This window comes from Quercus robur, chromosome 2, assembly GCF_932294415.1.
Source record: "Quercus robur chromosome 2, dhQueRobu3.1, whole genome shotgun sequence".
NCBI classification, from domain to species: domain Eukaryota; kingdom Viridiplantae; phylum Streptophyta; class Magnoliopsida; order Fagales; family Fagaceae; genus Quercus; species Quercus robur.
In genome coordinates, this window is record NC_065535.1 from 63,569,089 (window position 1) to 63,581,255 (window position 12,167).

At 36.9% G+C, this 12,167-nt stretch overlaps 2 protein-coding genes across 6 annotated transcripts; one reads left to right on the plus strand and one right to left on the minus strand.

Annotated features, from left to right (window-relative positions):
* Positions 1–308: 308 nt before the first annotated feature.
* On the plus strand, positions 309–4,176 carry LOC126714430 (ninja-family protein AFP3-like). 5 transcript variants are annotated; one of them, XM_050414580.1, is made up of 3 exons: positions 309–1,327; positions 2,749–2,991; positions 3,578–3,720. In XM_050414580.1, the coding sequence occupies exons 1-2, from the start codon at positions 652–654 to the stop codon at positions 2,955–2,957; spliced, it is 885 nt and encodes a 294-aa protein (XP_050270537.1). In that variant the 5' UTR covers positions 309–651; the 3' UTR covers positions 2,958–2,991; positions 3,578–3,720. The 5 variants fall into 5 exon arrangements, with proteins under 5 accessions (XP_050270537.1, XP_050270536.1, XP_050270534.1 ...); XM_050414579.1 differs by having other exon boundaries at positions 310–1,327; positions 3,575–3,846; XM_050414578.1 differs by lacking the exon at positions 2,749–2,991 and having other exon boundaries at positions 323–434; positions 665–1,327; positions 3,575–4,176.
* A 1,561-nt stretch (positions 4,177–5,737) lies between these two features.
* Positions 5,738–9,719, minus strand: LOC126714429 (LRR receptor-like serine/threonine-protein kinase RPK2). Its single transcript, XM_050414575.1, has one exon. The coding sequence runs from the start codon at positions 9,467–9,469 to the stop codon at positions 6,038–6,040; it is 3,432 nt and encodes a 1,143-aa protein (XP_050270532.1). The 5' UTR covers positions 9,470–9,719; the 3' UTR covers positions 5,738–6,037.
* Positions 9,720–12,167: the final 2,448 nt, after the last annotated feature.

The window sequence follows — 12,167 nt, forward strand, 5'->3', positions numbered from 1 at the left end:
TAGGACGACACGTGGGATCTATATAATGAGAAAAAACCCAATCCATCAGTGTCTTCTTGTGTTTCAGGCTTTTCGAAGAATAACCAAACAGGTGTCGATGTTTGTTTTGTTTTTTGTTTTGATAAAGTTCTTTGTCCTTCCACCTCGAGATCCGTTTCTATTACACACGTGGCTCTCTCTTCCTCTTCATGACCTCCACGTGTCACCTACTCACCCACTTCCAATATTCTCAAAACCCCCAGGGGTCTTTTCGTCATTTCACTCCTGCTCTTTGATTATTATTATTATTATAGCTGAGAAAAATATAATTTGATTTCCATTTTATCAAAAGTAATATATTTTCTCTCGGATTGTTTTGCTTTGCCTCTGTCTCTGTCTCTTTCTGTCTCTGTGTCTGTCTGTTTGCCGGGAAAGTTGCAGAGGAAAAAAATGTGGTATTTCTCTTTCTGGGTCTTAAAGAAACAATGTTGGAATTGATTTTTCAAAAGAAAAAAAAAATGGAGCTTATGAGCTATACTCTCAACGAAGTCCAGATAAAATTCTGCTTTGTTATCAAGTTTTCTCATTTGGGTGTTTCTAAAAATTGATCAAAGTTTGCTTCTTGTAGTGTTTTGTTTGTGTTTTTTTTTTTTTTTTTGTTTCTCATTTTGAATGGCGCAAGCAGAGAATATTGGAAGCAGAGAAATAAGCCGACGAATTCCCATGCAAATGAGGAATTTCCCGAGAGATCTGTTGCCGAGAATTATGGCTGGGAATCATTTTCATGAGAAAATGGAAGTGGAAGAGGGAAGCGAAGAAGATAGGGAGGAGATAGAGCTAAGTCTTGGGCTTTCACTGAATGGTCGGTTTGGGGTGGACCCTGAAAGAGCAAAGAAGCTTATGAGGTCGTCTTCGATACCAGACTTTGTGAAGGAAGAAAAAGAGACAACGTGTGTGGTACCTATGGCTTGTGCACCAACACCTTTGATAAGGACTTGTTCTTTGCCTACGGAGACAGAGGAGCAGTGGAGGAAGAGGAAGGAGTTGCAGAGTCTGAGAAGATTGGAAGCGAAGAGGAAAAGGTCGGAGAAGCAAAGGAATTGGAAGGATAAGAGGGTGGACAATACTAATAATAATAACAATATTAGTAGTAATAATAGTAATGATCAGAAAGAGAAAGAGCAGTGTGTGAAGGTTTTGAATGAGTTTTCTTGGGGTTGTGAAAAAGGAAATGGCTTGGAGGGGTTTTCACAACAACCAATACCCTTATCACAAGGCTCAATTGGTTCCCAAGGGAGTGCCTCTTCTGGGATTTCTGAATCCGAAAGCCAACCATCTCAGCCTCAAGGTAATTCCATGCAATATCATGAATTTTATTTTTCAATATAACTGTTTTTGCTTATGTTATTGAACATCTTATGCTTATTGCGTAATCGTATGTTTGGCAAACAAGAAAATTTGGATACTGGTGGCATATTTGGTGGTTGCATCTGTTTATTCTATTGACTTTCTGTCCTCAATTAAAAAAGAAGAAAAAAAAAAAAAAAGTGGAATGATTAAGATTGAAACAATGGATGTGTTTTATTTGGTTTAGTTGGCTTGCATTATACAGTTTGTGAATGACTGACTGGCTGGCTGGCTGGCTGTTGACCCGTATTAATATGAAGGTAGCTGAGATCCAAAAAGACTGATTGTAATTTTAGAAGGATTTTTCTATGCAATGGAGACCTTTTATTTGCCTTTACCTTTTGAAAAGAATGAGAATTTTGATTCTTTTTGAGTTGAGTAGGATTCGAATTCTATATTGTTTTAATAATTTCATTTGGGGATCTTTTGGTTTGGTTTGGCTTGGTTTTTTTTTTTTTTTTGCCTTGTTAAATAAGCAAATGTATTGATGTGTTTAGTTAAAATGTTTGCTCTTCTTGACTATGTTATCACGAAATTGATTTTAATTGCAAATGAATTTTGTTGACACATAATACTAGTATTATTCACACACTAAACTGTCTAGCCAAACCTGCACTAAGTAACATCTGGGTATTAATTATATATTTAATAGCTTAAATGTCCAGTTGCTACTGCCTAATTTGCATCTGTTGAAGAACAAGAACGGAAGATAAATCATAAAAAGCTAAATTACGGGATAGTAATAATTGATTCTACGTACTTTGGGTTTTACTCTTGAAGGGAATCAATGTTCAGAATTCCAGTGCATACCCCTCTCTCACAGGGCACCCCTAGTCATTCCACCATAGGAAAAAGAAAAAAAGAGAAGAAAAGAATTATAAGGAGAAAGAAAAGTTCTGATGCACAAAATTAGATTTACATTAAGCATCATCCTGTAAGTGACTTGGAACTAGGAAATTATATGATGATATTTATGCCCCTGGGTGACGAATTAAGTGGCTACTGAATCTAGAAGGATGAGATGTGCTTGGACCATGTATATTAAATTATCAATTGTTTATATAGAAACATTAGACCTGAGGAAAGAGGACACAAGCAAATTTTTTCTGCTATTTGAGTAGTAAAACAAGCGATTATTGATGTTCTATTACGAATGGTTCACTGTTACTAATGTGCATTTCTAGGTCAAAGCCATGCTAAATATTGTCAAAAAGTCTCTTTGGAACTGTAGAACTTGAACACTCACCACTTCAAGATGGAGAGAATCCATTTCTAAAAGAGATATGGAGAAAAATTTGCTTGTTCTGGATTTGATTATTAAAATGATCACAATTGCATCAGCTTATGAGATTTCTAGCACAGGCAACCAGTTATGTGGCACATTTTTTCCTGTGTCAGTGTGTCTTGTACTGCTCCAATTGAGTTACACATCAACTGTAACTAATAGGGAAATTCAACCGAAGCTGGGATTGAAGTCAACCCTTGCTTATGGGGGAGAAGATTCCATTTGGTCCAAAGCAATTGGCGAGTTCACACAGTTTCCCAGCCAAATGAACTTGAGTTTCTTATGAAAATTTGATTTTCAGTGCAACAGATGATGCCCAAGTGAGAAACGATTGTTTGAATAGATTGCTCACTTATATTTATTTGTTAATTGCATCTTTTTAATTGTGTTACTTAGGAAGCCACGGAAAACCTGGTTAACTCACTCGCTTCATTACTCTTGAAAACCTGATAGAGCAATTTCTTTTTTAATTAAAAAAAAAAAAGAATATGTATTATTTCTGTACTAATTCTATGTCATAACTTTCTACTGCTCCGCATGCAAGCAGATATTATCTGACCACCCTAATGACATCCCAAGCTAAACCAGAAATTTCTCCCTAAAGCTAAAATTGAGGGCTGCATCAGATGCGGCTTTTGGTTTTGAATGGTCAATATTTTGATTTTTCACATTGGATGCACTGTTAATGACTGTGTCCAACTATCAGGCATTTCATCCTTCCATTCAGTATTGTATATAGGCTTATCTGAAAGTTTCTTGTCAGTAATCTTATGAAATGTTGGTAGAACAATTGTAATCATATTCTGCAGATGTTCACTACGGTTTCCTGCAGTCTGCATTCATGAGCTATTATTGGATTCTTTGATCAATCCACTCATGCATTACTTGTTTTGGGTTATGCAGCAGGAATGAACAAGTGCATAGAAGTGAGAAGTCCCACCAGTGCTCACTCAACAGAAAGTGACCAGAAACCACCACTCTACAATGGAATGACAATCACCGAAAAATCAAGCAGGTGTGCTGCAGCTCTGATGGAAAATCAATCTAAAAAACCTACGGATGCTGACAAGGGAGTAGCTAAGGAGATTGTGAGAAATGTGTTGGAAGATATGCCTTGTGTGTCTACCAAAGGTGATGGCCCCAATGGAAAAAGGATAGAAGGTTTTCTTTACAGATATAGGAAAGGTGAGGAAGTGAGGATAGTGTGCGTTTGTCATGGCAGCTTTCTAACTCCCGCAGAGTTTGTCAAGCATGCTGGTGGTGGTGATGTGGCACACCCTCTAAAACATATAGTTGTTAACCCCACTCCCATTTTGTAATGTTTATCCTGTATCCATGTGAGGAAGACTACCAAAACGGTGGATTCATTTTCTCTTTCGTGTTTTTTAGTTTTCAATTTTCTTGTCTTTCAATGGAGTGGCACTCGTATTGTATTCAGTCAGTACATGAAGCCTCTCGTTCAAAAGGTTAAAGTGGATATAGAGCATTTTAAGTCCTTTCTTTTAGTTTGTTTCATTGCATGTCTAATCCTATGCACAAACTAGAGGATGGCCTGTAATGTATTTGAATTCTCAAACGAACAGAGTCTGGTCTTGCAACTGTATATTAGCAGATTAAAAAGACTGGAAGTATTGTTGCTAATGAATCACCCGAAGGGAATTTGACATATATAGGAAAATTTATAAAAAATAATGGTACCCATGTTTTCTTCTTATATTGAAGTTGGAAAAACAAATTCTGTTTCTTTCCTCTCCTATATATTACAAAGAATCAAATTATCATTATATTCATTCATTTCTCTACTTACCAACTAAAAGATAATTCCAAGGGGTTTTGAGGATATTTTTTCCCCCCCTAATCAATTGAGGCCTCCACCACATTCATGGGAAGGGTTTATAACTTCTGAACCCTTAACTGTTTTCGAAAAATAGGATTTAGTTCATGATTGTCCACTTTTAATTAAAAAAATTCTCTGAATTTGAAAGTGATAACTTGGTAAGTTTCTTTACTGCTCAACCAATTCAAGAATGTACAGGAAAATCCTCCTAGCAAAGCCAGGGAAAATAGTTGTTAAGTGCGGGTGCAAGGGCATATGGGTCCCTGAATCAGATTAGGAGATACCCTTATTTGTTGCTTTATAGTTAATTAATTATAATTAAAAACATTAATGCAAAGAGTTTAGGAATCTTTTTCCCCCCTTCATAGCTCGAATCCCTTCACAGTTTCATTTTATATTATCCACCATCAAAACTCGGGCGTTGCCAGCTGCCTACGAATTTGGACCTCATTTTCTTTCGATTTCCAGGGAAAACTAAAAGGGGAGCTAAAAGTATTCTTCCAAGATCATTCAGTCTTATCCCATTGTCTCCACTCTCCATATGATTCCCAGGCAATAGCCAAAGGCTGGTTCTGTGTCTGACAATGCCGATTAGAAGAAAGAGGAGGTATACCAGGAATCCTGAAACATATATTTTGAAAGATCAGGATTAGAAGAAAGAGGAGGTATACCTGGAATCCTGAAACATATATTTTTGAAAGATAGGAAACTCGTTATCGACACACCCTATCTAGATTTAATGATGAATATGGAGGATCAACGAATTTTTATCACAAAGATCTAAGATCATTTCATATATTCAGCGCTTTCTTGACAATCTTGATTTCTTGGAGGTCAGTTGCTTGTCTGGATCTTTGATTACTCAATTTATCCAGGTGGTATCTACATGTGGCACTAAGACTTTTTTCTTTATCTTCAATGTTCTTTTCACTGTCAGGTTGAAACTCCAATGATGAACATGATTGCTGGTGGAGCAGCTGCTCATCCATTTATGATCCATCCCAATGGCCTGAACATGAAGCTGTTCATGCGCATTGCGCTGGAGCTCTATCTCAAGGAGCTTGTTGTTGGACTTGACTGTTTATTAGATTGGAAAACAGTTCAGAAATGGGTATACGTTTCTGATTTGGAAGCAAAAACGCCACGAATCATTCGAGGATATACCAGTATGGATCAATTGTTGCATTTTAGCCAAAGATAGGAAAGAATTGAATTAAGTAATTAGCAAGTTTCCCAGCAATATTTCTTCTATTCTATGGTTTTATTAAACAACAAATAAACCTGAAGTACAAGTATATAACGTGGAAAACAATATCTGCATTCTTCTGCAGATTCATCAGGAAGCCCCCCAATCAGGGAAGTAACTTGAAAAAATGGGGGCAAAACTATATTACAATTTACAAGTGGATTAACTACAATTTAGAACTCAAGCTAAGGGCACGAAGACCACCACGTGCACAAGCACAAATTACAATGGGGCTTACCTTCTACAAATTGCTATGTTAATAATTGAAAGTCTCACCAGGCGCCTAACATGATGGGGGTTGAAGTTGCTTAAGCCGTCGTACAACTTGCTTCATTGTTGGCCTCGTAGAGAGAGAATCGACCGTACACACAACTGCCAAGTGTAAAACTTCTACTAAATCATCATGGGGACCTGCATCCCATAACCCAGCAGTAAAGAACTCCTTTGCGCGGCCCTGACGCAGGAGCATACATGCCCAAGCAACAATATTGAAGCCATTCCCATATGAAGAGAATGAAGGATCTAGAGCTTTCTTGTCAGAGAGTAACTCAAGAAGCACCACACCATAACTGTACACATCGGCCTTATCGGAAACACGGCAAGTCATTGCATATTCTGGAGCAACATAACCAAAAGTTCCAGCCACACCAGTGGTAGCATGGGTTTCTGAAGTTCCCAATAGCCTGGCCAATCCAAAGTCAGAGAGATAAGCATTGAAATCATCATCCAACAGAATATTGCTGGGCTTGACATCACGGTGGAGCACCCGTGGTACACACTGATCATGTAAGTAGGCAAGTGCACGGGCTATATCCAGTGCAATCTTGTGAAGTATCCTCCAATCCACTGCCCTTGTGGACCTTTCCTGGATAAACTTTTCCAAATTACCACCTGGCAAATAATTATAGATAAGGAACATCTCTGTTTCACTGGCATGGTAACCTATCAAGGTGACAAGATTTGGATGGCGGAGCCTTCCAAGAGTTTTAATTTCTGCACGGAACTGTTCAATGCCTTGGAACCTTCCAACTGCAAGCCGTTTTATAGCCACTAGGACTCCAGGGGAGATCTCTGCCTTGTAGGTTGCCCCAAAACCTCCATTCCCAATGCAGTTGCTTGCATTGAAATTTGCTGTAGCCCGTACAACACCTTCAAAGGTCAATGGAACCCCAATGTCTGTAAAAGGAATTACTTCCTTTCTAACAGACCCAGTAACTTTGGACTTTGGGTTCCACTTTCGGGTATAGAAGAACAGGATGATCAGAGCAATAAGAACTGAAACAATGGCTGAGGCAGATGTTATGGATGCTATCTCAATTGAATTGAAACCAGAACTCCCACTTCCTTGGTTTGTATCTCCTGATGGTGGACTAGCAATAACAGGTTGTGGATTGCCATCACTTCCTTGCAGATCTGAAGATGGCACAGCCAAATTATACATACGGCAAGGCCGCAGATATGGATTACCGAGAGCACTACTGCATTTCATTGAGTTATTATTTGATGGCAATGAACCAGACAAATTATTGAAGGAAACATTGAATGCTGAGAGCATGGTTACTTTGGCCAAATCAGCGGGGATCTGCCCAGAGAGATTATTGTTGTTAAGCAGCAGAACAGTCAGCCGTTTCAAGTTTACAAGATCCTTCGGAATTTCCCCAGTGAGTGAGTTTGAAGAAAGGTCCAGCTCTTCCAAAGACTGCAACTGCCCCAAGCTGGAAGGAACGGAGCCAGTGAGGTTATTACCAGCCAAAGAGAGATACTTCTGGTCCCTCATCAGACCAAGACTGGTTGGAATTTGACCTTGCAACAGGTTCCGACTGAAATTAAGGGCAACAAGTGACACCATCTCTCCGAAACCCTGGGGAATGGGTCCAGTAATCTGATTTACAGATGCATCCAAAATTTTAAGAGATTTGCAGGCAGTACCAATTTGAGCTGGAATTGAACCAGATATATTGTTGTTGCTAACATTGACAATCAGTGCATCCAATCCTTCACACTTCTCAAACAAGTTGGTAGGAAATGGTCCAGCAAGCTTGTTTCCTCCAGCAAGAAATGAGTAAACAGTCTGCTTTCCTAGTCTTTCAGGTGCAATTGGCATATACTGGATAGTGCCAGTAAAGTTATTGTGTCCAAAATTGTGATATATTGCAAGACCACTTTCTTCTCCAAGTGACTGAGAAGGAGTTCCAACTAGGGCTTTAGAATTAAAAAATGATAGATACAGAGTGGATAGGTCACTGCCAGGTTTGGAAGGACTTCCATTTGAGGAAGGAACGGGAGGACAAGTGCTGTTATAAAATTTGGGGATCATACCTGACAAGGCATTCCCACTGACATCAAATACAGTCATACAAGGAACTGGAAGTCCCTCCAAAAGCTCCCCAGAAAGCCTGTTTGAGCTTATGTCAAGAAATTGCAGCTTCTTGCAGCGGCTGAGCCCGTCAGAAACTTCCCCAGTGAAATAGTTCTGAGCCAGATTGATCATCTCTAAGTTCTCACAAGCACCCCAACTGATTGGGAACCTGCCCTCAAGAGTTGCCCTAGGTGCCCATAATACTCTCAGCTTAGGAAGCATTATAATTTCCACAGGAATTGTACCTTGGAAATAATTAAAATCATCATTTGATGAACCCAGTTGGTCCATCAAAGAGTCCTCTTTTGTGTTATTAACTTGCGGAAGTGGATCAAACAGATTTGATAGTACAAGGGCAGACAATTGAGAACAATTGCCAAGCTCAGAAGGTATCGAACCACTCAAACTATTCCTCGAAACATCCAATACTTGAAGCTTCTGAAGCCGGCCCAGTTCAGCCGGAAGAACCTCTTCCAACATATTCGAATACAACAAAAGCGATTGCAACTGACCACAACTCCCCAAACTCCTTGGAATTCCACCAACCAAGAAATTACCCGAAAAGTCCAAATGCTCAAGCTTCCCACAATTCTCCCCAATCTTACTAGGAATGTCCCCGCTAAGCCGATTAAACGACAGATACACCCCTCTCAACCCGCCAACAAACCCCGGAATGGTCCCGTTCACATGATTTCCCGCTAAATTCAAGATCTCTAACCTGACACAACTCGAAAGCGAGCTGGGTATCTCCCCAACAATCCTATTAAACCCAAGATTCAAAACCCGCAAATTCCTCAACCCGTAGAACTGGCCCGGAATCGACCCATTTACTGAATTTCCCTCTAGATCAATAACCTCAAGCTTTTCCATACCCCAAATATCAGCAGGAATTTCACCATGAAAACCATTAAAGGGCAGTGACAAAATCCTAAGCTCAGTAAGCTGAGCAATCACAGGCAACAGTTTCCCAACCAATTTTCCACTACTAGTCCAACAGTCAATCCTAGTCCCAAACCCATAAAGCGGAAATTGAGCAAAGTTTGAACAAGAATTACCTTTGTGCTCATTCCCAGTAATGTTCAGTGAAACTACACGGGAATTATAGTCGCAGGAGACACCGAACCACGAGCAGTGATCATCAGAGTCCCAAGTAGAGAGCAAAGCTGATGGGTCAGAGACCGAGTTCTTCAACTGGAGGAGCACCGATTTGTCTGAATCGGCAAAGACGAAACCTTTTTGAGAAAGAGAGAAAGCCCATAGGAGAAACATAAACTTCAGTAGAACAAGTATTGGAGACATGGGTTTGTGAAAAAAGTGCCATTTGATCACTGAAGAGGAAAACGAAGAGGAACCCATTTCAGAACACCCAAAAGGGTATCCAAAAACACTCTCAGTTGAACCCACCCTATACCTTCACTTGCACAGCAAAGATTAGGGTTTTCTTCTTTTTCTTCTGTGAAAACCCTAACCCTAATTTTTGGTTCTTTGGAGAGAAAAAGTGAGAGACAGAGACAGAGAGAGAGACAGAGACGAAGACGGTGAAGAAAGAGAAGATTCAACTCTGTTCTTTTGAGAAAACGCGTTTTTCTTCCTTTCCTTTTTTTTTTTTTGGCTTAGTTCTTGTTCTTCGTCTTCTTTGGCTTTTTTATTTTTGGGTTTTGGATTATTTTTTTAAAATAAAAAATTAGGGTTTTTGTCGGTTTTGGGTGGGTGATGTGGGACCAGTGGACATACCCGGGGACCGGGGTAGAAATGGGGTCCACTGCCGGTCAATAAATGCATCAGCCACGTCAACTTTGGGGTTCTGCTTAGCCTTGTTGGTGCCTATTGGCTAGGCTACTCTAATTTTCTTTTGAACGGTGCTACATGGGAAATAGGAAGAGGTGGTTTTTTACGATAAAATTTTTAATGGTTAAATAAGAGATTTGAAGTTTAATTTTTATTTATACTAAAATTGATTAGTATCTTGATTTAATAATATAAAATTATTATCAAAAGTGAATATCATAAGTTGAAATTAAAAAAAAGTCTCTAAAAAAATTTTTGTCAATGAACTTCACACATGGTTAATATGGCATATTGTTAATAGTAAATAATAAAAAATTATGTCAAACATGGGTTTAAATAAAAATTTGTTAATTCAACTGTTGTGAAATTTTTAGTATCTATAACATTACTTATACAGGAATACACCACAATTTCCATAGCATGCGGTAGAAATTGAGATAATATACTTTTATTGATTTTCATTTTAAGTCATTATTGATGTTATTTTATCATCTATTAACATTATTTTATTATTTATCATTTCTATATAATAATGAAAACTTATCTATCAATAATAACTTGCCAAGTATCTCTATAGATATAATCATTTTTATAATATAATAACTTGCCAAGTAATTCTATAAACATAATGATTTTTATAATATTTTTTTTTTAATAATTGAGTTGATAAGTTTTATACGAGTCCACCACTGCATATATTTTAACATATGAATAATGCTACGGACACAATAATTTCACAATAAAACTTAAGTTATAAATTTTTATTAGTTCTTATCTAAACTTACTAATAATGATATCATTGTATTTATTTATAATTAATAACTTGTCATCTAAACCTTATTGTAAAGTTATTGTGAAAATATTTTGGTCATAATTTTATTCTTTTATCTACTAAGAATATAGCAATTATGAAATTTTTTGTGCCAACTTGCATCTCCACTCTTATGAAATATTTTGTGAAAGCTGTTGCTTTTTATTTTATATTAAATATTCCTTTCCATAAAATAAAAAATAAAATAAATAAAAAAGAAAAGAAAAGGGAAGAAAATTTTGGGGGGTATGGTCGTTAGGCTTTTAATGAGGTTAAAAAGATTCCTTAAAGTAGCAACACGTGGATACAGATAAAGGAGCCCACGTGGGATGTTATTCCAGAAGGTGAGAGAGGGCCCACTGACCTTTTGGTAGCGTAGGTCCAGGATTCATGAGGTCCAGATAGGCTAAAGGGCCCTATAGTAAGCCCAGTGGAATTTTTAGCTGCCCTTTTAGATTAGAGTGTGATTGATGGGAGCGTTTGCATTATTAAACTAAATGTTCAAAAATAGAAAAAGAATAAATAAAATTTTCATTTATTTATATACATATAGTAGATAGCAAGAAAGAGCGAGGCACTATAAAAAATTGTGATTATAATTGAGCTGTCACTTAACACGCAAAAGAAAATATAACTAAAAATGCATAAAAAAAATAAACATAATGATTAATTATGAAGTAAAGCAGTTTCCATAAATTGTCAATAGTTTTATAATTGAATTGGCACATTCTTAAATACAAAGTATTATTGCGGAGTCAGCATAACATATTGTAAACAAAAAAAAAAAAAAAAACAAAAAAAAAAGAGTTTAAATCCAACTTACGTAAAAAATCAATTGATATTTTAATATAATGATAAGAATAATTATTATTTTAATAGAAAATGGTAATCATTATAGAACAAACACCATAAATACAAATACTATCATATCTTCAATTAAAAAAAAAAAAAAAAAAAACTCATATTTTGGTCCGACCCAAATCCATTGCTTTGAATAAAACGAAATATGGACGAACGAACTAGGACTAGTTCTTTCTTTAATCATACAAAAATGATCATAATTCATAGTGGCATATTACTATATATATATATATATATAATAGTTGCTTTTTCCTTTTTGGATTACTATAATAGTTACAAGCAAAATAAACATGCACCTTTTCATTGGCTAACATAAAACACACTTTATTGTAAAGTAGATTGTCATATATTACAAGCATCTACATAGGGTGCTTTGTTCCAATTGTCATGTATTAAGTTCAACATTACGAAAAAGCCAAAACTCCTACTGTTACAGATTTTCATAACTCATATCTATGATCTTGAGGTCTATATTATTAAAAAAAATAAATGACGTAGAGTGACATCATCTAACTTAATGTGGCTAAGTAATTTTCCTTAGCTTATCCGAAAAAACAAAAAAGAAATTATTTTATGATTATTATTTTTTATTTA

Coding starts and splice junctions, on each gene's coding strand:
- LOC126714430 (XM_050414576.1), top strand. CDS start 652: ATGGCGCAAGCAGAGAATATTGGAAGCAGAGAAATAAGCCGACGAATT. Junction 1,328..3,574: donor CCAACCATCTCAGCCTCAAG/GTAATTCCATGC, acceptor TGGGTTATGCAG/CAGGAATGAACAAGTGCATA.
- LOC126714429 (XM_050414575.1), bottom strand. CDS start 9,469: ATGGGTTCCTCTTCGTTTTCCTCTTCAGTGATCAAATGGCACTTTTTT.